Consider the following 25,661-nt stretch of genomic DNA (forward strand, 5'->3'; position numbering starts at 1 on the left):
GATCCTTATTCAGTTTGAGAATTGCTCATTTAGAACTTAGTGAGTCCTGTAATTTCTCCACATCCCAGCATACCCATAAGCAAAATAAGAGTCACACTGCTTTCTGCATCTTCTGGTGATGCTTACCTTCTGTCACTTTCAACTGTTACACACATCAGAGCAGCAAAGCATTCTTAGAAGAGTGGCAAGGATTGCTATACAGCAATCTCTCTATATTTGACAAAAAAGAGAATCTCAGTGAAGTTGCTAACATTTTTAATATTGCTGTATTTTAAATTCGGGTATAGAATTTTGTTCTGTCTGCAGCACACATCTCATTAGGTACTATTTCTTGCAGGTATCTGGCACTGTTGCTGGTCATTGTCAATTTAAAAGAAGCAGCACCCCTTCATGCTACATAACACCTGTCCCAAGAGTCCCCCACATGGCCAGTAAGAGCCAAGACGCATCAGATGGATACGGCAAACAAAGAGAAGCAAAGGAAGGGGGCGGGAACACATGGCATAAGAGGCTCACAGATTTGGGACTGTTGTGCTTGTTCTCAGAAATGAAGGCTAAGTAGGGACATCAGATTTCCACCTTCAACTGTCTGGACGTTAGAGAGAACTAGACCCTCCTCAGAGGTACAGAGAGAGGGCCAAGGCAATGGATAAGATGAAACGGTCACGTTACATGAAGGGAAATTTTAATTTCAAACATGAGGGAAAAAAAAAAATCTCTGTGATTGCGGTTAAGCACAGCAATGGGGTGTCCAAGTAGGCTGCAAAATTTCCATCTACAAAGACTTTCAGAGCCCAGAGGTCCAAACCCTGAGCACCATGGTCTAGCTTTGGCATTAGCCCTGCTTTGAGCAGAAGACTGGAAGACATAACCTCCAGGGATCCCTTTTAACTGTATTTTATAATTTCACTAAACAAGATGAAACCTTTATCAAAAAAAAAAGAGGTCAAAATTACAGGACAAACCTTTTACCTGGGGTTATCTCATCTCCTCACTTCTGCCTTTAATAAGAGAGCTACTTGAAAGAAGAAAAGGTATTTCAGCAGTTAAACAAATATGTTTTAATTTCTTTGCAAGATGCCTTCTCCCAAAAGAATGGCAGCTCAAAAGCACAGTGTGCTATTTACATTTCAATTTTTCTTAAGATGACACAAAACAACTTTTGAAGACTGATTTGTATTTTCTAGTGTGCTTACGAGTGGCACAGATTTGAAGAAGGCACAGAGAGCCTATGTTACAGTTGTAATGCTGAGTCAGATGCAGAGGAGTTGCTGGGAACGGTCAGCCCAGCCAAGGAAGTTTCCAGGACTACACCATAGCCAGAAAGCTATATTTAGTTGTCAAGATCGCTGCGCACACCATAAATTCCAGGGTACGGTTACAGCTAGGGGCTGCTGCCCTTGGTGCAGTCACACACCTTCTGGGTAGCCACGCGATGATGTTGCTGTAACCTTTTTTCTACATCACGCCAATTCTTACAACCGTTTCTTTTTGACATCACATGTGGAAGCAGCCGTAACACATACCGGTTGGGGTTTTTTTTTGTTGGTTTGGTTGGGTTTTTATGAGCCTTTTGAGCAATGTCAGGGACCTGCAGCCGGCCATGCCTGCACCCTCCTCCTCCTTAGCTTTGTTTACACAGGGGAGCACCGTCCTTGCAGGGCTCTCCCGGGCCGTCCGACCTCCATTTCGCGGCGCCGGCACGGCTCCGAGGGCCAGCGGAAGATGGCTCCCGGCCCCCCGCGGCCTGCCGCCGGCCGGGCGGGCCCGCTGGCGGCGCCGCCTCCCGCCGCGCCTGTGGGCGGCGCCAGGGGCGGAGCGCAGCCTGCAGCTCGGCCGCCGTGAGCCCGGGGCTACGGAGCGGGCGTCGCAGCGGCCTCGCCATGACAGCGGCGATGAGGCAGAGGTTTGACCGGTTCCTGCACGAGAAGAACTGCATGACCGCCGTGCTCGAGCGGATCGAGAGCAAGACCGGCGTCGACCGCACCTACATCGCCACCGGTGAGCTCCGGCCACCGCCTGCCCGTGTCTCCCCCGCCGGGGCGGGACGGCGCCTCGCACCGGCGCTGAAGGAAGGGCGGGGGGCGGCGCGGAACGGCCCATGGTGCCGGTCGCGGCTCCGGCTCCGGGCGCAGCGGCCGCGCCCTTCCCGCTCCTCCTCGTCCTCCGGGCCGGCCCGGGTGGCGCGGGGGCGGGCGGTGACGCGTGCCCTGCAGCGCCGCGGGGCGCGGGGCCGCCCGCGCTAACGGCTCTCTGCTCTCTCCCCGCGCAGCCATCGTCGGGGTGGTGGCCGTGTACCTGGTGGTGGGCTACGGCGCGTCCCTGCTCTGCAACGTCATCGGCTTCGGCTACCCCGCCTACATCTCGTGAGTGTCGCGGCTTTGTCACGGGCGTCGCGCGTGTTGCCGGCGGCGGGGAAGAGCGCGGTTGCGTGTCCGTCCCAGTGGCGCTTGAGGACCGCGCTCCAAAATCATGGTTTTTCCCGCCCAGCCCTTTCCCTTAGCCTGTATAGATGCAAGGTGCTAGGCCGAGAATGAGGTTTCTTCCATCTGGCAAATGCAAATAATAAATCGCAGCCGGGAGATGCCGGGTGAATTCGACACTTGCAAGACGGTGTCTGTAGTGTGCTCCGTCTCAGCTTTGGGTTGCTGGCTGTGTCATCTTAGTGAGAAGCTGGATGGCTGTGTCTCACCTGCTGCTAGTAACGGGAGGGAGAATTGCTGTTGTAATGGTGTTTGCTAAAACTCGTACCGGTATTTTTAGTTGAGGATGCTTCCAGATGGGCAGGAAGGCGCTGGTGCAGTGTCAGCATATGTTTAACGCAAAGCACAAGGTAATGTGACAGGACAGAGATGCGTTAAGGAGTGCTATTTACTCCAAATCCACCTAGCTGTTGAGAAAGTGGAAAGGAAGACACTGTAGCACCTCTTGTGTGTAAAAGTCTTAAAAATATTCATTTTTCAAAGGAAAGCCTTCTTAGATGTTTTGGTTTTGAGAAATACCTAGTATCTTTCATAGTCTTCATATTGTTATTAGACCAACATGGATTTCCTGTTGGGTAAGACCACAGTGGAGTGTGTTCCAAAAGACTTCAGAAATGTACTAAATAAAACCTTCTGTGTAGTTGAACACGTTTATAAAGTGGAAGTCCTTCCCAGCTTTACTGCTATATTGTTGAATCACAGTGCTTGCGTTTCATGTAACTGTTTAAATACAGTCAGTAACTTTAGAAAATGCATTCTCTGTAATTAGCTGCTGGGCAATACAAAATAGGTTCCTTCCGTTTTGTTTTTCAGAGATGTCAGGGACTTAATTAGTTTTAGACTCTCTTGAAACATCTTATAGTTGTGATTCCTAAAACTAAGCAACACTTTTCTAAATACTGTTTCCAGTGGGCATTAATTCAGGAGATTATAGGCCACGAACCCTGGAGAAACTTAGGTTTTATTTTCTATAAGGCAATTTTTAGTTAAAATCTGCAAGTGAAAATACCAGCCAACAAGGCTTCAAAACCTTAAAATAGTTGCATAGGATTTATGTTTATGTAATATTTTTGTCTGAGTTAGGTAATTTATAAACTTACATAATTACTTTATAAAATCCTATTTACATTTTAAAATTTGTTTTAAAACTGGTTTGATATTATATTTTAAATCTGCTCTTATGCAGAGGAGACGTGGGGGGGCATGTGGCAGCGCATGTGTTTTCATGGTCCTGTTTAGTATGAACTCAGCATAGGCGGTATTGCTCTTGCCAGCCTGTACAAGGTTATGGGATCAGTCTGACGGGACACCTGTCCTATCTCCTGAGATGGCTTTCAGTCTGAAGTCAAGCATGGGCTGCCTGAGCATGAAAAAGGGCAAGACCCCTCTTTGATGATTACTCTTATTCCGCTATATGGGTTTCTTTTTGTTTTGGTCCTGCCATGGCACTGTTCATACCTACTGTAGGATCTCTATCCTAATGCAGGGCTAAGCTGTGAGAAGATAAAGCTGAATTACTGGAGTGATTCCTGCTTTTATTTTTGCTGCTCTGGGTCCTGTACTGCAGTCAGGGTGCTGCTGTGTGCTTGTCCCCCATGCTCATGAAAGTGTAGAGACTCAAAGCATTAAGAACACTAACTAGGGTGGCTTGTTTATTCCTCTCTTCTGTTTGATCTGCCCTCCTTGAAAAGACATCTGAAGAGCCTGCTATATGGACTCACAGTAGTGAGACTTGCTTCCTGGCTTTGGGTAGAAAGCAGTTTTCAGCTGTTTTCATCAGCTGCAAACACCCTCAAATGGCTTTTGCTGTGAAAGCTGTGGCTTCTGGAAGAGGTCGGGACCTGTAAAAGGAACACATTGCATGAGGTGTTAGTTTGATGTTTACACAGGTGTTTCAACAATGGATCCAAGCCTGAAATGCCTCAGAAAGGTACTGAAAGAATAAAAAGCAGATTACTTTTCCCCAGTTAACTTACACTGATCTACTTCACAACAGAGGAAAGTATCATTTCTGCCTTGTCATTGACTGAATGGTTTAAAGTGAAAAACAAATAATTACTCAGTCAGTCTTCAGCAGAAAAGACATTCGTGAAGGAGTGGGACAGATGTCTGTGTTCTGAGACCACTTCCTGTCCTTACCGCTGTTTAAAATGGCAAAGAGGCGAGCGGTTGTATGACTCATTTGGAATGTTTCAAATCTGGTTTATTCAGATTTTAGTTTTGGGTTACCTTGTCGGTCACAGTGGTTGCTGTTCATCTCTTTGCTTGCCTGAAAGAAAATATATTGGGGGAAAAAAAAAAAAACAAACAACAAAAAAAAACCAAACCCAGGGAAGGGTGCTCAGCTCAGATTTCAGTCTGTTCACACTTGGAACCAGAACAGTTTTATGGATGTACATGTACCTGCCTGTCAGGCCTTGTATAATTCTGTAGTTTATTTTCTTTCGTTTACATCCCTCTCTGCGTTCCTTGTCAGTGTGTGCTGCGCAGCAGGTGTGGATTTCGGCGGGGAAGTGCTGGAGGCTGTGGCCGCTGGGTCAGAGCCAGCAGATGGGGAGCACCTGGCCGCTGGCGTGGGGTGGTGCAGCTGCCTGCAGTCACATCGGTGACACCGCTGGGACCTGCCCCAGCCGAGGCTCAAAGCCACGGGCGAGCGGAGTGGGCAGCTCCCGGGTCAGTGCCAGCTACAGCGCCAGGCAGGCACAGCTGTTTCCCTGCTCCTTCCCCCTTGTTTGTGTTCACCTTCACCTTTGCTTTGGCTAAGGCTGTCGTGGTTTTATACATGGAGGGCTTTCTTCTCTAACGATACAAAGTCTTCTCTAAAATCCGAGTCTTCTATGCCGTGTCCCCAGCAAGGGCTCTTAACATAGGCAAAAATTCCGCAGTAGTTTTCCAAGTTAAATGTTACCTGGCTGTTTCCCAGTAAATCAGGCAATCTGGATTAAAGTTTGTGATAAAAACTTAGTCTGCTTCCCTAAAATTCTCTTAAGTGCTATGTGATTAAATATAACATTAATTTTAAGTTGAAATCTAGTATTTGTTTGCAGGCTTTTGTGTTTGTGGTAGGCCAGCATTGAAAAGTTTACCACGGATGACAGAAACAGCTTTTTATAATTCTAGTGAGTTTTAACCGCACAAAGCAATATTCAGACTAGTATGTGGAAGAAGTGAGTGTTGGCAGTGTATAAATAATGTTGCCAATATTTTCACTGCTTCTCTGAGCTTTCCAGAGCTAGCCGGTTAAAATGCAGCTCCACTCAGCCAGTGGTGGTGAACTGCCTCAAAAAAACAAAAGAGCAAAAAGGATGGGAGTGTTTAACTAAGAAATGCGTGCAAAGGATTGGAAGTTTCGGAAGTGCTGTTACGTTTGCAAAATTGCAAAGATGAAAATAGCTTCGGGCAGTAAAATGTCTGAACTTATTACTGGTGTCTTCAAGGGAGAAAAGCAATTTAGTACAATCATGTCTCTGCTTTGGCTAATTTGCTGCTATTACTTCAGTTTAGCTGGTTTTACTATGTAAGTGCTACTTGTGGCATTTTACAAACAGGAAATAATCTAGATTGATTGTAGAGATTTATAAACACGCAACTGAAGTCTTAATTTTAATACTGTCGTGGTGTCTTCAACCTTCCCTTGCTTCTTCCATACCTCTGAAACAGGTACACTGGTTTTCTTTGATCACAGTTGTTTAGAAAAGGTAAAATTGTTCCTGTATTTGTTGAGAGGTAGGGCTGCAAATTTTCTTTCTCTTAACAAATTTTGAGGAGAATGTTTACTTTTTTTCTTCATGGAAAATGCTGCATGATACGCTAATGTTCACAAGTAAAGTTCTGTTGCTGCTTTATGAAAGCAAATTGAGAGAGCTGGTGTATCTAACCAGATTCACAACACTCTGTATATATATAAGTAGAAAGTTTCAAATCTGTCTGCACTTGCACTGTTCCCTCTCCCAGCTGATACTCTTTTCCTGGGGCTTCAAACGAAAAAAAACCTGTATTTCAAATTTTTGTGTGTGTTCTGCCAAATCAGTTCCTCCAAACATACTTGCTTTTTGTCTTTCAGGTTTTAGAGTGCCATGATAAAACAAAACCTGATATATCTGTTGTTTGGTCAAATGGTGTACTTCCATTTCTACAGATAGCAAGTGGTTAAATGCAAGAGAGAGTCTAATATTATGATACCTGTAGGAAATTTGGAATTCACCTTCCATATCTTAAGTGCAGGTTAAAAAGGTCTTTGTATACAAATGGGTGCACAATCTGAATTAAACTCACTGAAAGATTTCCAGCTTATAATTGATGCAGGTACTATTTTTAGGGACTGTGGATATGTTTGAGACATCAGTGACATTTTGCCAGACCTTTTTAATCAAGATGCACTGCATTACTGCACCTTGCATGCACTCTTCTCTCTTACTGTGTTGATCTCTAGTGACTTGGTTGATGTAGGCCTACAGATGTTAAAGGAATAGTTAAGAGTGACAGCAGTGGGGTTTGCTGGAACGTATTTTTAAACTACCCTTCCTCCTGCTGAGTCACAATGCTTTGAACATTTGATGTGTAGTATTGTCAATGCTATATGCTGAAAAGGTGAGCTGGCGTAGAAAAAGTGAGATTAAAAAAAATGTGGATTATTGTTACTTGGTTTTTTTGTTTTCCTTTTTGTTGTGTCGTGGTGATGTACTCTAGCTACATTTTTAAAGTCTTTGTTCACAGCTATGGTGCTGTCTGACACGGGAGAGCTGGCAGCATCTTGCTATCCCAAAAGGAAGAAGGCCTGCTTGTCACTATGCGTCCAATGGGCAAGATACACGAGTTTCAGATGAGGATAACAAGGCCGTCTTCAGCTGTTAGGAAAAGAAATGCAAACTATCATGAGGTTCTGTGAACATGAGATAAAACTTTTTTTTTTTAAAAAAAAGTTACAAAATTTTATTGCTAAACAGCAATGAAATGATTGCTGCTTTCCCCCCCCCCCGCCTCTCCAGGAATCTAGCTTTGTGCTAATTTAAAATGTCTGTAGGACTCACTTCACTGGTGGGCAAAATGGCATGTGTTCCTTTTTTTGCCTCGGTCTCAGTTTCCTTTGAAGAAATGAAGGTAGAACACTTCGTACTACTGTCATGTTGTTTGGTGGTGTTTCCTAATGACGTCTGTCCCTTTATGGACCATAAGCCCCCTTGCTGTCCTTCATGAATTTGTTTGCTGCCATCTTCTGGATACACAAAATTTTGAGCAAGGGGAGATGGCAGACTCACACTGGAGCAGTTGTGTAAGTGCATTTGGCAGGAAGATGGTTTTGGTATCTGCAAATGCACGATTCTGCTATTGGAGTCAGTAAGGAGGAAGAAAGATGGAAGGCAGAAGGCTTTTAACTGATGGCTGAAAATGCAGAAGACAAAATTAAAAACCGAATACAGATACATGGGTATGTGTTTCACTGAAATGTTGGCAGATGTCACCAAGGCAACCTGCCAAGATAAGTCTGAAATGAGGAAGACAGGGGGTACCAAACTGAGGAAGTCTGTGGTGCAGTGGAGTGGTGTCTGAGTAGATGGCTAGGAGTGAATTGTTTTTGAGCCTCCACAATCTCCTCTAAAGAGTTGGAGCAGTCTGTAAGTATAAGCTCTGGAAGTGTAGGTAATTTCAGTGTGTGGTTTCGGTTGCTTGTTTTTGTTGGTGTTTTGGGGTGTTTTTTTTTTTTGGGGGGGGGGGGTTTGTTTTGTTTTTTAAAGATAAACAGGAGGAAAAATAAAAAGTGTTATGCTTGGCTAAGAGGGTCACAAATACGCCTGCCTACTCATTTAGTATAGCACTGACTAGAAAACTGAAGGAAGGATGCACAAAATTTCTAGTTTTCCCTAACTGCAGCATGAACACTGGGCTTATTGGAGGCTAAACTTTTGTCTTAAACTTTTAACTTAATTTATACAAGAGTCATCAGGTACACCTTGTAAAATTGCAGGGATTTGAGTGATCACTTCTTATGAGACTACAGCAATAAAATTTGGCATTTCTTTCTTTATTTCTGGCTTCCACATCTTATTAGTTAGACTCAGCTAAGAAAAACAAAAACACAGCCCAAACTCCTAACTGGTGTACTTACGATATGCTTATTCTGTGAGTACTGTATGTGTGAATTAACTCTAACAATGATTTGTTATGCCAGAGCTAATTCAGGAGTGTATAATAGCTTCTTCTTGGAAAAGAGCTGTTTGTTTTGTTTTATTTTGTTTTTAATGAGTCAGATGCTCTAAGTGAAAGAACTCAACTTGGCAGCTTATGAAAACTCAGCCGGTATCTGTTACTACTACTTCATCTAGAGTTCAATTTGACTGATTCTGGGATGCACACAGTCAAAATCTGACACTGTAGCTACAAAGCTGATATGAGCCCTGGGCCACTGGAGAGCATGGCAGCTTCTGCCTCTGCTGTTGGCATCACCAGCTAGCAGGGTTACTGAGGAACAGATCTGGCTAAAAATGAAGTTTTTACTTGGCTCCCCATCTTGTCTGCATGACTTGCAGTGCTGGCCCGTGGCAGGTCATTTGCACTGCTGGACAGCCATCCTTTTTTGAAATAACTGAGCTGGGATGTTTACCATCCAGCCTACTGGAAGCTGTTCCTAGTGACTGTTCTCACCTCCAACATGTAGAACTACTGTAAGTAGTTGTTTGAGGCTTTGTTTAAAGTCCTCTACAGTTGATGTGTAAGCACCATATAAAATACTTTGTGATGTGTAATTACTACACATAACTAATATGGACAGCATGTATTTTATTTTTAAATTTGAAACTATAGGCTTTGGACGCACCTTCCTTTGTTGGGAAATCTTAATGTTCTGTGCTAGTGAAACTGACTTACTTGCTGTTGCAACATATAAATAACCATTACAAGAAGGCTGTCCTAAAGCTGACTGTACTACTGGTACCTCTTTGTGTATCTTTTCGCTCGTTGATGGAGATTGCATTTTGAGTATCAGACCGATTGATTAATGACTTAACGTGGAGAAGAACAAAATGTTCTTGGCTTGAGGTAACGTGTGATCTGTCTCCTAAGGTTAATTGTACAGAGCATTACACCAGGATAATACTTGAAAACTTTTAGAGTAACTTATAAAAACAAGTCCAATTAGGGTGTATTCTCACGTTGGAAAAAGTATAGTTATAAATGGACAAAAAACCTATCTGTTCAGATACTCTACATAACTTATTGTACTTGTTCTTGGATAAGGAGTATTTTCTGTGACTTACTAATGAAATAGTGTATAAGTAGCAAAGGATGGATATTAATTTGTCTCTGTTTAATAAAAGGCCAAAAGTTGACTATGGATTTCTACTGGCAGTCTCAGCTGAGGGGCATATTTCCCATTCAGAAGCAGAATATTTATAAAATACTCGCCTTTCCTTGTCTTCAGTTAAAACTATAATTCACTGGCGGCCTTGCTATAACCTGCTTTTTTCTTCCTTCTCTCCAGCTAGATGGGATAGGTGCTGGGGTCTATCCTTGCAGATGCAGTTTGTGCTCTTCCTTCAGAGCTGATGCTAGTGGGTGTTTTAGGGGTCTGCCACCTGAGCTTGTCCCGTGGTGCCTACCTAGATCAGATCATTATAGGAGGGGAAATGTGCTGTTTTCTACTGTGTGCAAGGAAACACCACATGTGGATTTAATGCTGTGTATGAGCTGGTTAAGTCAGACCAGTTCTTGGCTACTTGTAGTATTGCTGCTTGTGACTGTCTGACCATCAAAGTGTCTTGTCCGTGTATTCCCTTCAAGACATCACCTTAAAGTAGAATAACTACAGCAGCAGATGGTGAACATGCAAAGGGAGCACACCTGTGGCACTGCAATTATGGCGCTCTTCTTAAAGGCCATCTGCTTTTACAGGAGAAAAGGTAATAAAGCATGCCTCGTTAACACAATGATAGGTCATCTGCCCTTTGCCACAAAATTGAAGATTCTAAACTTTTTTAGGAAAACTGATTTTCATTATTATGAAGATGACTCTTAACAAAATCTTAAAAATGCTTCCTTAAATCTGTGGATGGCTTAAGATGACTGGAAAGCAGCAAGACTGTTAGCAGTTTCACTGCAAAACTTTCTCTCACAAATACCAAGCTAGCATGCTTATTGTGATAAAGTAAGCCTCCCCTGTATGGCTTTAATGGAGGAGTTGTGAGCAGAAGCAGAGAAATTCACATGATGAACCCCTACAGCAAGTTTTACTTAACATCGAGAAACTTTGCAATTAGTTCCTGTCTGTCCTCCATTCATCCACCACTCCCCTACTAGTCACATGTGGTTTTTTCTTTCCTTCGAGAAGTATGGTTTCACAGCTTGAAAAGAGATCAATAGTGCTCTCCCTTACCTCCTATATGCTTTGTCTTGTTGTTGGTTTGGTTTTTTTTTTTTTTACAGCGCCCTCTCACCCAGCAGTATTGCAATAACTAAGGGGTGCAGCAGTAGAAAAAAATGTGGTTAAGAGTGGGTGGGCAGGAGCGGCTGAAGTTGGCACTGCCTTTGAGCAGACTGACTGTAAGGCTGTTTCCTAACGCTGTGCTGTCCACTTGTGGAAAACCTGTTCATCCAGTTGTGCTGGTGCAGAACCTCATTAACAGTGCCCTATTGTGTATGGTGGAGAAGGGCAAGAGCTGTTGCTCTCCCTATCCCGGGACCCTGCTTGCCTGCCACAAACTGTAATGGAAAAAATACATAAATTAAGTATCTGATCCTCGTATTGCATTTCAAAGTAATTCAGTCCGGTAGCCACAGCAATTCTCTCTGCATGTGGTGGGTTTGCCAGTACTTTTGCTAAAACATAAGGCATGTCACGTGAGTATTTTTTTTTTTTCTTATTTACAAAAGTAGCAAGTGACAGAGTCCAAAGTGTTTGTCATTTACAAACCAGGAAATATAGTCTCAGCCTGCCATATCTTCATCGTTTCTATTTTACAAACTTCTCCAACTCTCAGTCTTTTTTATGGACTAAAAGAGAACTTTGCACCTTTGGTATATCCTACAGATGCTGCTTCAGCAACAATATAGCTGATATGAAGGGAATAAGTTAGAAAATAATTAAAACTAAATTAATTGAACTGAATCTCCAGATTTTAACCCTATGGCATGAGTGGACAAATGCTTTTTAATTCTCTTAAGCTTCATATTATCAGGCTTACAGTTGCTAGCATTTCCTTCTAAAACTTCTTACAGTGCTAATCTGGCACTTGGCGAGTCCCGAGCCTCCACTACTTTTACTTGAGAAAGCACATGTACCTCTTTCTTTCAATTTCCTATTTTTTAGAACTGTATAAACTTCATTCTCATAGCAGCTGGAGAACAAAAACCTGGTTAATCATTATGCAGGAAGCCCAAGACTTTACTAGAGGTCGTTCCACCCTGTTGTTAATACTGTATCCTACACCAGAATTTGTCTTGTAGGAGTGGATTTGTAGAGCAAAACAATTGGTGATGCAAATATTTAGTGCTCAATGTATGTGGTGGGTGGGTACTGGATCTCTTCTGCTTCTGTAGGCCAAGTGCTTGTTAGTAGTTAGAGCAAATCTTATGGTTTACCTTTCCAAAGAGGAATCTAGTGTATGTACATATCAGTAAAAATATTTGAAATTCACTTCAAAATCCTGACCTAAATATAAAATTTCAATGTAGATGCTGTTTGCACTGAGAGGTGCTGGTCTGTTACAATTCCAGTAAGAAAGGCACTCAGATCCTGTGAAGCATCATTTAAAACGCTCTGTATTAGACCTAACACTATAAAGAAACAGAATAGTGTAGTGAATCTTATGTCCCTATAGATGCTGGGAACCCCAAGTTGCACAGTGCTGAAGGGGCCTCTGATACACATGCAGCATGCTGTGCACACCTTACCTGTAGACAAGGCTACCCCATTTTGATAATTTAAGCTACCGTAGGATTTCTGTTTCGATACAACAACTCTGTTCATTGTACCTACTGTCAGAAAGGAAGGATGTTTATTCACTGTTGGATACAGGCAAGGCCAGGCGGGTTGTGTGATGGCTGGTACCCAGCAGGAACTGCCTGCAGGCTCCTCGGTTCCAGTGAGCTGGCTGGGTTCGTCCTGCAGCCAAGGAATTTGCAGAGCCCTGAAGGCCAAGCTGAACGTGCAGCACGGAGCACCTACTTGGGTTAAATGTCATGTGGATCACTAGTGCTTTCATGTATAACAGTGTTCTGGTCAGGATTACTATAATGCATCCAGGGCTGGAACTGGCAAAAGATTATCACCTCTCTTCCCTGTCCCGTGAGCTGTCTCGTGAATGAGGTGAGGATGCTCTCGTTTTTTGTTTGGGTTTCTTTTGGTAATCACAGAGCTAGAAATAGCTGGAGTATCTTTTCTTTTTGAAGCCTTACATGTTGGGAAAAGCTTTGCTGTCCAAAGACCTTGTGCACATTGTATGACAGATACTACTTAGTTCTAATCTGTGGAGCATATAGAGAAATTAAATTATTAGGATTCGCATGGAACAACAAATTTGAGTCATAAAAACTTGACCATCATAGATGAGACTGGTGCTACTGATCTGCTCACTTGTTTTGTTTTCCTTACAGAATCAAGGCCATTGAAAGCCCCAGTAAAGAAGATGACACACAGTGGCTGACTTACTGGGTTGTGTATGGTGTTTTCAGCATAGTGGAATTCTTCTCTGATATCTTCCTCTCCTGGTTCCCTTTCTACTACATGCTAAAGGTATGTTAGTTCATGTGTCCCCTCTCCTAAAATGAGACCTTTGATATAACTGGTTTAATGTCTTCAAGAGCACATAGGTTACAAAAGAATCCCTTGGAATCATTCCTGGGTCACACTGTATTTTTAGATGCTGGTTACATGTAATTTATTACTATGAAAGCGATCTGTTTACTGCTGATGGTTTTGTGAGGCGAGAGGGGAAGTTGGGGTGGGTGGCGGGAAAAGATCTGCCATGTTTTCGGAAAGAAGAGACTGTGTAGATGTACCATGGAATGACATTCTTTGTCTTGGTGTTCAGGTAAATGTGGGCAAAATTACAGCATGTGGTAAACACTACAGGATGGCTCCATTTTTTCTTTTAAGTGCATTAGTGAAAGTGAAGAGTAAAATCACAAAGACAGCAAAAGGAAATATTAACTTCTCTGCTACTGGGAGCAAAGGAAATTGTAACATAAAAATATTTTGAATCACACAGACTTCATTTTTAATTAAGACTACTTTTCTGAAAGGAAATGGCAGGTATCAGAAGAGCTTGTTGCTAATCTATATTTGTTAGTGTAGTTTAACTACCGACAGTTATTTCATAATGTGTTCCGAGCTTTGTTTGTCAACTAAGGTGTGGCTGTATTGCAAATCAACTTTAGCATGTTAAATTATTCTAGGAGATAGCGAATTACCACGTATGCTCTTGAGTAGAAGTTCTAGCTTGCTGGAGAGTCAGTTGTTTAGCTTAAAGAACTGTTAACCTATTTTCTGTGTCAATGGGCTGTTCTGTTCCCTCTGTTCTGCTTTGTGAGCCTGGTTTAGCCCCATCAAAGTTCTTGAAAGGATTTGCATGCCAGCTATTGTGATGAGGTCATTGAAAATTTTAATGGTAAGGTCTGATGCTGCCAAATGCTTTTTCCAGGAAGTGCCATGTTTTGCAAACAAAAATTGACTTCGACAGCTCAGTTAGACTTCTGCATTATTCCTTTTGGATCTTTAACAGGCATCAACTGTGCAATCAGTTGGACGCATATTTCCTCAGCTTCCCAAGAAAAAGCATATATTTGAACTACTGCTTCAGACAAAAGATATGATAGCCTGTCTCACAAAGTTAGTTCTCTCCCTCCTTTTTTTTTTTTTTCATTAATCAAAAATGAAAATATGCCTTTGCACTGTAAGCTTAATGTTTCAGGGAAGTTCTTAAGAAAAATCTGCTAATTTTGAAGTTTACCATGGTGAAGACACATGCGAAAGTTTTACTGTTTTAATATATCAAGACCAAGCCAAATAGTTAATCTGATCTGAATAGAATCCAAAGGGATTGCTTGTGGCACTGGAAGAATCTGGTCTTAACCATTTACATGTTTATTTTGCATCCTCAACTTCACCTTACAGTTTAGCAGGGTAATGACTTTACCCATTGTCTGCAGTGATGTATATTTGCAGTTCTGAATTCATATGGTGTATTTTCAGATTTTCAGAGCTTCTTTTCTAGCTTCTTGGTGGTAAAAGATGTGGCAATGATTTCTTCATGCCAGCACAGCACTCTGTCTGAAGAGCATGCAGTTGAAATTCAGGCTGACTTAGCAAGTAAAGACCAACCACAGATGATTCTGATAATACTGTGTCAGAAGTACCACGTTTACTTACAGTGGTGGCATCAACAGTGAGGTACTTTTCTCAGTTCAGCAAAAGGAAGCAATTATGACAAATGCACAGCTTTCTATAATAACTGCCAAAGGCACAGAGAAGTCAAGTATTTACTTTCAGTAGTGGGTAGGAGGAGAGGTTTATGTCTGCGACACAAAGGCAGATGGAAGTTGCTGGCTGAGAATCAGAAAACGTTGCTGACTGAGTGGAAGGATGGAAGATACTACATATGGGGAGCAGGAGGAGGCCGCTTCCAGCTTTCAATCCATCCACAACTAAAACCTCTAGTAATGTAGCTTGTGATGTCTTCATGCTTCTTTTGTGATGTTATGAAATAGAAGCCCAGATATGTCATTCATTCAAATTTCAAGCTTGCTTTCATTTTCCAAAAATGCTAAGTTTGCATATTCACATTTATTTGATACAAGTTGTAGCTTGCTCTGCAGATTGAGTTTCAGCTGCTCAGTATTTCTATATGCCTTGACGTGCAGGATTGAGACACGGATCATAGCTGCTCCTGTATTGAGCATAGGCTCTGCCACCTTGAAGTTCTTAGCACACTAGGAGTTTTTACATAAAAGTTGGTGAAAAGCATGTGTAATAACTCCTCTGAATATGTGTTACGATGTTTGCGTTTATTTTTTTCCCCAGTTGAAGACTATTTTGAGTTTTCTTGGGCTTTGTGGGGTTTTTTGGTAATGCCTACTTCTTATTTGGCTGCGCTTTTTTTTCTCTGAGGCATAGGTGTCACAGTTTGATTGCAAGGCAAAAATAAACCATGGCAGATGCTTTGTTAACCGCATCTCCCCCTCAGTCTCCCCACGTCCCACTGAGTCGATAGGAGGAAAAGAGAGACAGACTTGCAAGTTGGAAAAAAAAGTTAAAAATGTTTTACTAATGCTACTAATAAAATAGAGAAAGTAATACAAAATATACAAAACCAATCTTGAATTCCCTGGCAAAGCTCAGCACTGCTCCAGTGGCTGCAGAGCAGGCACCTGGAAGTCCTGGGCTGGACTCCGCAGCAAACCGGAACTGGATTCAAGGATGCAGGGTCTGTCACTAGGCCTCAGATCACAGGGACGTCAGACAGGGTCCTCGCCAGATGCCGGCCACGGTCGAGGAGAGAGCGAGACCCTCCTGATCTCGCACTTTTATACGGTGTTATGACGTAGATGGGATGGAATACTTAGTTGGTCAGTTTTAGTCACGTATTCAGTTTGGTCCTCCTTGCCCCTCTTACTTATGGGATGTGCATCCTTATCAGCGACCTTGCATTCCATTGCTATTTCTACCAAAACATGTAGCCAAATTCAGAAAAGTGCAGTTACTAAGAAGAACTTAGCTGAAAGGAAAATTCACTAAAAGATAAACTGGTCTTGTTTTTAACAAAAACAGGACGCACATGTAACTCATGATTTCATGTGTACATGATGTGTTTTAAAATACTTCTGTTGACTATGAAAATATTTATTTGGCATTCAGGTATTAAAATCCTGTAGCCAGTGAAAAAAGCAGAGATTGTCCTGGGGGTAGTCTTGGTAGCAGGAAGGGAAGGAGAGGAGACTTCAGACTCTACTAACAGTTCTGTCTTCATATATTAGATCAGAATTTCTGAACAGGATTACTGGCAGACACAGCACACTGCTTGCATTATGCAAGCTGCCACTACGAGGCACTCAGTGAAATGAAGCAGGAGGAGTTGTTATGAGTGTATTGAAGTATCCAATGTGTCGGTCTGACTCTGCTTCAAGACAGATCTCTCCTCCTTACACCCAATGTAACGGATTATTGATTTCGGCTAAAGAGCTGCTTCGCTTCCCTTTGTTTTAATGACCGCAGTTTTCTGTTAAGGGTGTGTTCATACTTGTGGTTGCATGAGGCGTGTCCTGAGTTTCTATAGTCTTCTGTCTGTAGAAGCTTGGAGCTGGCCATGGGCCTGCACGCTGTATTTCTCTGCTGTAGTGGCAAACCCAGCTGTTCGGTTTGGTGCTGCCAGGGCAAGAACAGCTGGTAGTACCACATCCAAGCGCGTTAGATACAGCCCAGGCATCTGCCTGAGGAGGTCACTCAATTTCACAAATTCCATTCCCTCTGCTGGCTGGTCTGGAGGGTCACAAAGAATATACTAATTTTTTTTTTCCAGTTATCAGTTTTATCACTCTAAACTTTCTGGACCTTTTAACAAACTACTTTATTTTTAATAGTCTATGTTTGGTTTCACAAGAAACAAGGGAAGAATAAGTTAACAGTCTGACATTGTCAAGCTTTGAAAAGTCTGAGACTTGCAACTTTGGTGTGTGTCCTTTAGAAAATGTATATAATCATCTATTTCAGTACATTTCAAAAGCAATAGGTATTTGAGAACAAATCTATAACTGTAAAAGATTTTTGTTGTTGCTGTTGACTAGATTGGGACAAAGCTGTAAAATGGAAATGACTAATTCTGTTCCTAGGCAAGAAAAGGGAAATTGAATTTCTTTTAGTTTCAGAGGAAGTTGGACTTACAGCTGAGGGATTTCCTAAGATAATGGAGAACTAAGTAACATCTTTGTGTGTTGGGACAACTAAAATAACTATCAGTAATTGGCTAGTTATTCTGTAACAGGAAATAACATCAATATACTTCTTAGCTTTTAATGAAAGATAACAACATAAGATACTACATTTTATTCTTTCTGTTATAGTAACTTCCAAATAATAGAAGCTTTTGAAAATTTATATTCTCTTACTTTTTGCCTTTATTTCCTCTGACCATGCATAAAGATACTGCATCAGTTGTTCCTTGCTGGTCCCAAATTTTGTTGTATGTTGAATTATTTCTCTTAATTCATTGAAATGTTCCTGGTAGGCATTCTCACTGGTGGGCACTTTACTTTGAAAAACCTTTCTCTTCTGGGAAAACACTCCTTCAATTCATTCTGGTTTTACACCATGTCCAAATATTTTAAAGCTTACCTAAAAAGATGGTAAATTATTTTGGCAATATCTTCTGTAGAAGGCAGTTGTTATCGCCAGGAATCAGTGATCCTTTTCAAAGAGAAAGCCTGTCAAGATATCTTCCCAGCTCCAAATATATAACTGGGTTTCTCTACAGGGAGGGGAGTGAAAAGTGGCCTTAAAGAAAAAAGGAGTACCACTCTCCTCCAAAACCAGTAGGTTAAAGATATTTTCTTCAACTGACGTGCATCAGGGGGTCAGTTTTATTGTGGTGTGCACTGCAGTGAAGACAAAGCCAAAATTTTACAGGTATGAAGAGCAGAACCTATAGGACATTCAACCTCAATATCCCTTATCTGATGAAGAATAGAGGGGAGATATTCTGAAATATTTGGAAGGTTTGCCTGAAGAAGACTGTGTTTTTCATAATTGAAAAGGGATTTTATTATCTTTTTTTTTCTTAAATCAGAACCTTTCTTGATGTAAATCACCTTGTAATGGTCAAATTGTTGTTTAGGGATTTCTTATGCAATATGAAAACAAACAATTTGGTGTGGTTCTTTGTGGTTTTACAGTGGGAATTCAAACGTGTGAGGGGAAGGAGAGGAGACTGAAATGTCTGGCTGGGCACAGTGGAATTCTGAAAGGATACTGTGATAGAACTAGTTTCTAGGAAACACTTTCATGCGATGCAGCGTACTGGAAACCTCATAAATAAGTAACAAGCTTTGTTTTTTTCTTTTAAATGACTTTCAGAGTCTCTAGCACATGCACTGAAACATCTCTTCGGCTGCTGCAAACACTGCTGTGAAAACTGGAAAACTTTGGAAATCAAAGCTGTTTAAACAAGTGCTACGCTATTTAAATGAAGACTTTTAAGTTTGTGCTTTTGTTGTAGTTTAAATGATTAGTGTGATTTTTGGTGCCTAACATAGCTAATCGTGTGGTCAGATGGATTCAGGAGGAAGAGTTGAGGTTGTGTTGTTGTTGTGTTTTCTCCCTCTCCTCCCAAAAATGCGTGGAAATCCTCAAACATTTAATCATGTCCAGCATCAAAACAAAGCACATTTTTATTGAGCCTAGGGTGGTTTTGTTTTGTGTTTTAAGATGGTCTGTGAAAAGCTATTCTGCCTTTATTTTCTGGAGAGGCTTTTGAAACAGAATAATATTGTACTACTTGTGTCTGGAAAGAACCGTACAATTGTGGAGAAAATTTGCTTGATTTTAGTGCCATTTTATTTTGTAAAGTGTTTTTATATATGCTTCGAGAGCTCAGGCAAATTTAGTTGTGGCACTACCTGTCCTTTAAGTGTTTCGAGCTTTGCAAAACAAGCTGTCTTTGTGTTGTGTATGACAGTGGAACTGAAGCCAAATAAAGGTGCTTCAGTAGCGCAGATAGATATTTGTAATACATTTAATAGCCTGTCTTTCCAATCCCCTTTTTAAGGTGTAGAAATATTACCTCATACACAGTGGCGGTGTTTGTTTGCTTCCCAGAGAGCAGATTGTGCTATAAAAGTGATACCTAAGCCGTGCAATCCAAAAGCATTACCCTTGTCTGTGTGCTTTGTGTAGTTTGGAGCATCTTTCCTCCTGGTCGCTGTAGCTCTGGGATGCACACAGTCCTTTTCTTTCCCCCGCTGCATTTTCAAAGCAGGGAGGCAGAGAGGACAGGGATATGTTTTGGCTGGATTTAAGTGATTTAGGGACCTGGACCTTGAGTCAGGCCTGTGTCACGTGTAGTTTAGAAGTAGCCAGGGACACTAATATTTCGTCTAGTCAGGTTTTATACTTCTTTGTCTGTTTGCTTTTTAAAAAAAGGTAGAAGTACATGGAATCTTGATACACCTGCTACCAGAGCAGCTTTACTGCTACAGCCCTTCTCCTTTTGTCTTGTCAGTATCCGTGAAATTATTCCAATATAAAGATTCACTGTATGTAACTAAATGGATGTGCATACTGATTGACTGTGACCATACCACATGAAGGGGATGATGCACTGTTTTAAGTATGCTCAAGTCTGTGGCAGAGTTAGGAAGGCACACTACACCTTGTCTCCTACTCATTTCTTCTACTTAAGCAGATGTTCTTGTTCCTTCTAGTGTGGCTTTCTGTTGTGGTGCATGGCTCCAAGTCCTTCTAACGGGGCAGAGTTTCTCTATCATCGAATTATCCGGCCTTTCTTCCTGAAGCATGAAGCTCAGCTTGATAGTGTTGTTCAAGACCTGAAAGACAAGGCTGCAGAGACTGCAGATACCATCACTAAAGAAGGTGAGGAAAAGACTATTCACTAATCGCATCAAGTAGGAGGAATTGCCCTGGGCAACTCTGATATTTACAGTTAGTATTCACCATTTTGGGGAAAAAAATTGTAAGAAGACCATGTAAATTATAATGGAGAAGTTAAATTTGGGTAAAGATCCAGGAAAATATGATTGCAGTGGATCTCACTTTCTAGGAGTGCAGTTATGCTAGAATGAGTGCAAACTATATGAGTGGAACAAAAGATTAATTAGTTTGTGTGTCTTCCCACCATACATATCACTATAAACATTCTCTCTAGAGGCAGATCCAAACATCCTAACAAGATACCTGCCATATATACAGTTACTGTTTCAGTGTATTCTTCTGTCTTCTAAAATACCATCTCAAATGTCTGGTAGTATCAAAGGGCTGCCAGTTGTGTAGTAAAGCATCCCATCCCTCTAGCGTGTCTCAACTACACCATGCAGCCTGGAGTCAGCAGACTTGCTGAGGGTATTAATGTATTAAGTAGCTAAAATAAAGGTTTATTTCACTTGGAAGGAAATTTATTTATAAGGTATTTTGAAGTGCCTTGTGTCTCCTTTTGCCCAAACACTGCAATGCAGTCTTCATTTCCTCTTATCAGATTCAGCAGTTTTCCTATTGGTATTTAAATTATCTGCCTTTCTCGACTATGCCTGTAAATTTTGCTGCATGACCCTTCCTGAATCACTATTACTAGACAGGTATTTTAAATAATGTTCTTCCCTGTTGCACATGGGATTTTTCTGTCCTCATTGCATCACTCAGTCTTTCTTTTTCCGATTTTTACATGTAAAGATTTCCACATACATATATTTTCTAAGAAATCATGTACACACACATGCATGTACACACACAAACCTTAGTGTTATTGCAGCGCTATTTCATCAGCTTGGTAGTAGATTTCTTCCTGTAAACCTATGTGTCCTAAACACTGTGAGCAGCTCTATTTTATTGATAAAATAGTTGTGAGTCTGTGCTGTTTATTGTGCTGCTTCTTGCTTATGGTTTATTTTTTAAAGCCTTTGTATGATCAGATGATCAGTTTTATCACTGTCTGTGTGTATGTGTATACTAAAGTTGTGATTTTTCTTTTGTGATTTTTTTTTTTTTGGTGACCTAAGAGGATTTTTTTTTTTTTAAATGCAGCTCCAGAACACTGAATAGGCCATTTAGTCTATAGGCCTCTAAGATTAAACCTGCTTTTATTTTCCTGCAGCCAAGAAAGCAACAGTGAACTTACTGGGTGAGGAAAAGAAGAGCACTTAAACTGTTAATTGGATGAAGTTTCCCTACCACCTCCTTTATGAAGCTTGATGTTATTGAGAACTGTGGTCTAAATTCAATAATATTGCCTTGGAAACATTTTGATATATTAAAGGAATGTCGTAAGTTTGCTTACTACTTTGCCCTGTCTGTATAGAAAGTAAGAAGTTTTATTTAAAAGCAATGCAGTGGGCAGCATCTGAAGCTTAATGAAAATATTTTATTCATCTTCATGCAGAGAAAATCTTTTAGTATAAGTCTCTTCCTGTAGTAACATAAGTAAAAGTATATATCCTACAGGCTCTGCACTTCGCTTGTCTCTATGTGTGTAATGACTCTTAACACTTTGACTGTGCTGTGTCTGGTCAAACATGAAGCTATTGTGTAAGGAAAATACTAGTCTCAATGGATCTTCTTGAATATACAGGGATTTATTGTGAGAGATTGCATAATTGCGGTATTCCCCACCAATAAAGTTGTACATGATGAAATTACATGTTCTAGGCACCTAAAGATATAGATTATTCACTGTTGCATGTTTTGTTGTAACACAATATTTGGTACAGTGTATGTATTCTTAAATGGATAGATATTAAGTGTAGGAATGAGTAACTTTAAATAAATGATGAAGCCTATATTAGCGTGAAGTAGTTTGCCAGAAATGGGTGCATTAAATTGCACAAGATGGCTCAAGTACAACTCCTTGCCTCTTCTTGCTAAAGAAAGATGTCATCTAGAATTAGAGTGCCTTTTAGGATCACACTCAAAAGCACAAACCACCTTTCGCTAAAGAGGGATACCATTACAAACCTTTTCCTAGACTCCTGTTGAAATATTAACTCCTTTGGGTGTCAGTCGCTAGAACTACATCATTAATGGGATGGACTACATCCGTCATGAGCTCTTTCTGCTCCTAAAAATCTGCAATCTCTTTTGACTGTGCTAAGAACAACTTTGCATTAGCACTGGAACTTCCTGAATAGAGATGCTTTTGTCATTACTTGCTATATTCCTGACCAGCCAGTAAGAATGCAACCAAAGTTGTTAAGAGAATAAAGGCTTTTGTGCAGTCAAGGAAAAAAAAATATATATTTTTTAACCGATTCTGTATTTACTCTTTCACACTGCAGTATTTTAAACAAATTCAGCATGAATTACTAAAATCTCCTTGTTGTAATTTCCATGCTGGTGTTTAAAGCCCACAGTAATACTATGACAGTTCTTAACTCACAGAACATGCTGAAGATAAGCTTAAGCTTTTGATATGATAAAAAGTGATTTCTGGTCCACAATCTTAAATTCAGAAGATTTAACCTTAAAACAGACTTTGAAGACTTTTGGCTTTCTGCAACAAGTTGGTAGATAAACATTTACATAAAACTGCAAATTTTCAGATGCAAGAACTGCAGAAGAATGAAGCACACTGTGTAACTCAGCAGATCAGTTTTAAATTTGATATGTATTGCAAGAAAAGGTGTAAAAGTGTCTTAAGAGAAAGCATTCTAGGCCGGAAAGCAGCCCTTAGGGCTCTCAGCTTGGATAGTGAAGTATGAGACACACTGCATCATTTTCTGTAGGACAGCATGCAGTTTGTTATTTGAAAAAAAAAAATCTACCACAGGTGATCATTCCATGACAACTTTTTGTTATGAGTGGATGTGTTGAAGAAGATAAAGTTTACAGCAAAGTTGTAGATGTAAGCAAGTAAAAGGTTTGAAGTGACTCATCACTGAAGTGGTTTAATTTCTTGTGTTATCTTTCTCCATCTTAAACCCAGAGCACTTTTCTGTAAACCATATTAAACCCCAGTGTTGTGTTTGAAGCAACTGAGTATATCACAGTCATGCGCCCAGTCTTAGTTTCACCTTTTGAAATAATGAGTAAGAAATAAAGATACTTAATCGTCTGTTTGATTTAGGTACGAAGTACCATGTAATTTCCTTCTCTAAAAGCTGCTAGTAAATTTTAAACTTTCCAAGGCTAATGAGCTCTGTAGTACAGACGGAACTTCTTTTTCACTTCTCATACTACTCAACAGTTCTTCTACTGTTATTAATGGGGATAAAACAGTTGTAGGGAAGTGTTGAAACATTCATTCACATCTCTCAGAATTTAACAGTTATGCTTTAAATCAACTTCTTCTCTTTACAACTTCGTATTTTGTGACCAGCAGCTAAATTCAGTGCTCCTGTGTCAGATTTCTACTTGAAGTGGAACTACCATTTGTTAAAACAGAACTTGATCTCATCTCTTCCTTTGATGCAAGTAGAAATGCCTGAATTTCTGCAGCAAATTATCCTTTCCTGCAAGTAGCTCCGGGGGCTGGCACTCTGAGAAGTGTTCTTCTCAAAGTCTTGCTCACAGCATTTATGTGCAAATGTTTGTACACACATCTACTCCATGTATGTGCTGAAGTTGTAATGTGCTAAATAAAAATGGACACAAATAAAGAGATTCTTCCAGGACTGGTATGCTGTGTCAGTATTTCTTGAGAACCTTATACCACAACAGTGAAAACCTAAAGATCTTTACAGGATATTAACTTCTTTTATCCAAACGTCATTACTGTGGAACTAGTAAAAACATCTTTAAGAGCCTGAAGGAAGTACTTCTGCTTCATTACTGGATCATGGGTGCGACGGGGCTGTTTTAGAGCGTTAGGCCTTAATAGAAGAGTTCGGAACCCAGCTCTGTTCTCAACAGTGAGCACCACAAGTAGCTGTGTACACAGCACAGCTTTCCAGACTTTGTAGCCTTGCTTATCTAAAGAATGATCAAGGTTTAGCGTTCTTTAGAAACATGGAGAAGAAAAACAGTAAACTACAGGGATTTCAAAGTTTTTTCCTGACTCATTGATTTTTCTAGAGTTCTATAAGTGACAAACAAATAATGCTGCACAGTTATTGGCAGGTGGGGGTGGGTTAGGCTTAGAATTCTTTCTGCTGCCACTGTAAGTAGGACATTCCTTCTGCTTTACCTTATGCGTTTCCAAACTCAGCAAAAAGGAAAAAAAAAGTTCAGAAGAACATTAAAAAAATCCCACAATGAAAACATTACCACTAGTGTTATTAAAAAGAAACCAAATTCTTCAAATCAAAGCAACATAACAAAGAATAGAAATTCTTGTAAGTAGTGGAAGATGTGACTAATTACTTGTCAGGTCAAACAATCACAACTTTTTTAAATTTGACAAATTTAAGGAAGTGTCTTGAGTTCGCATTCCAGCCTGGTCGACTCTGTTGAAATAGTCTGAGACTCAACACAAAAATATTATGACTTAATTCCTTAGCCCACTTCCCACCCCCATTTCAAATTCAACCAAGAATAACTTCCTTATGCAAAGGAGGGAGAATGGAGTTTTAAAAAACAAAATCACAAATTCTTATAGGTCATGGGACACTGTCAGTATTTCCTGTAAACTGTACATTTGGCAACCATGTGAATATAGTGAACATCAGTCTTGTCTTTCCAGAGAACTTCTCTGTCCAGAGCGATGGAACGAAACAGTACCCGAGGACTAACAACCGAGAACCACTAAGGGAGTCCTCAGTTGTACAACCACATTGACAAAACTTTCTGAAGAGCAGATTGCCTACTGTACATAAAGCATTAGGCTATTCCAAGGCAAAAAAATCCTCAGATGACCACATGAACTCGTAAAAAATAATTGAAGATGAACTTTGGATTTAGTGTCTTTTGGAAGGCCATGCGGTTGGTACCTTTGCTAAGGCTGTGGAATTCTACGAAACACTTTGTATACCTACCATTTTATATCAGTGCATCCTTGCCAGAGAATTCTCCAAGCCTTCAATTAGATATGTTCAAATTCTGGTATCTGGAAAAATAATAAAACAAAAAAACCCCACCCCCCAAAAAAACCCCACAACAACCAACCAAACCTCCATAGAGAGAAAAAAACAAACCAAAACACACACACACAAAGAAACCAAACCAAAACACACACACACACACACAAAACCAACCAACCAAACCCACACATACTATTTCATAAGAAATAGCACTACAATGCAGACTCCTCAGTTCCTACATGCAGTGTCCCGTGCTCTCTCCCAGGTCCCACACCACCAGTGACTGTCAGTTTCCTCCCAGCTCCCCAACACCAGCCACTGCAATATATTCAGGTCTCCCATCTTTTCAGGCCCTTTAGAAAATGGCAGCTGACTTGGTGGCTTTTTTTTGCCGGATCTAATCTGCACCTGATCTGTGGCTGCGTGAATGATGACTGAACACTCATTAAATGCAGTTTGGTCAGAGCAAACTGCCAACCGGAAAGGATAAACACTCCTGCCCTTGCCTTTCCTTGT

At 40.8% G+C, this 25,661-nt stretch overlaps 1 protein-coding gene across 1 annotated transcript; it reads left to right on the forward strand.

The window, feature by feature from the left end:
• Positions 1–1,813: 1,813 nt before the first annotated feature.
• On the forward strand, positions 1,814–23,794 carry REEP5 (receptor accessory protein 5). Its single transcript, XM_065656389.1, has 5 exons — positions 1,814–2,001; positions 2,273–2,366; positions 13,071–13,209; positions 19,887–20,055; positions 21,290–23,794. The coding sequence occupies exons 1-5, from the start codon at positions 1,884–1,886 to the stop codon at positions 21,337–21,339; spliced, it is 570 nt and encodes a 189-aa protein (XP_065512461.1). The 5' UTR covers positions 1,814–1,883; the 3' UTR covers positions 21,340–23,794.
• The last annotated feature ends 1,867 nt before the right edge of the window (positions 23,795–25,661 follow it).

The sequence above is a fragment of the Caloenas nicobarica genome, chromosome Z (assembly GCF_036013445.1).
Source record: "Caloenas nicobarica isolate bCalNic1 chromosome Z, bCalNic1.hap1, whole genome shotgun sequence".
Taxonomy (NCBI): Eukaryota; Metazoa; Chordata; class Aves; order Columbiformes; family Columbidae; genus Caloenas; species Caloenas nicobarica.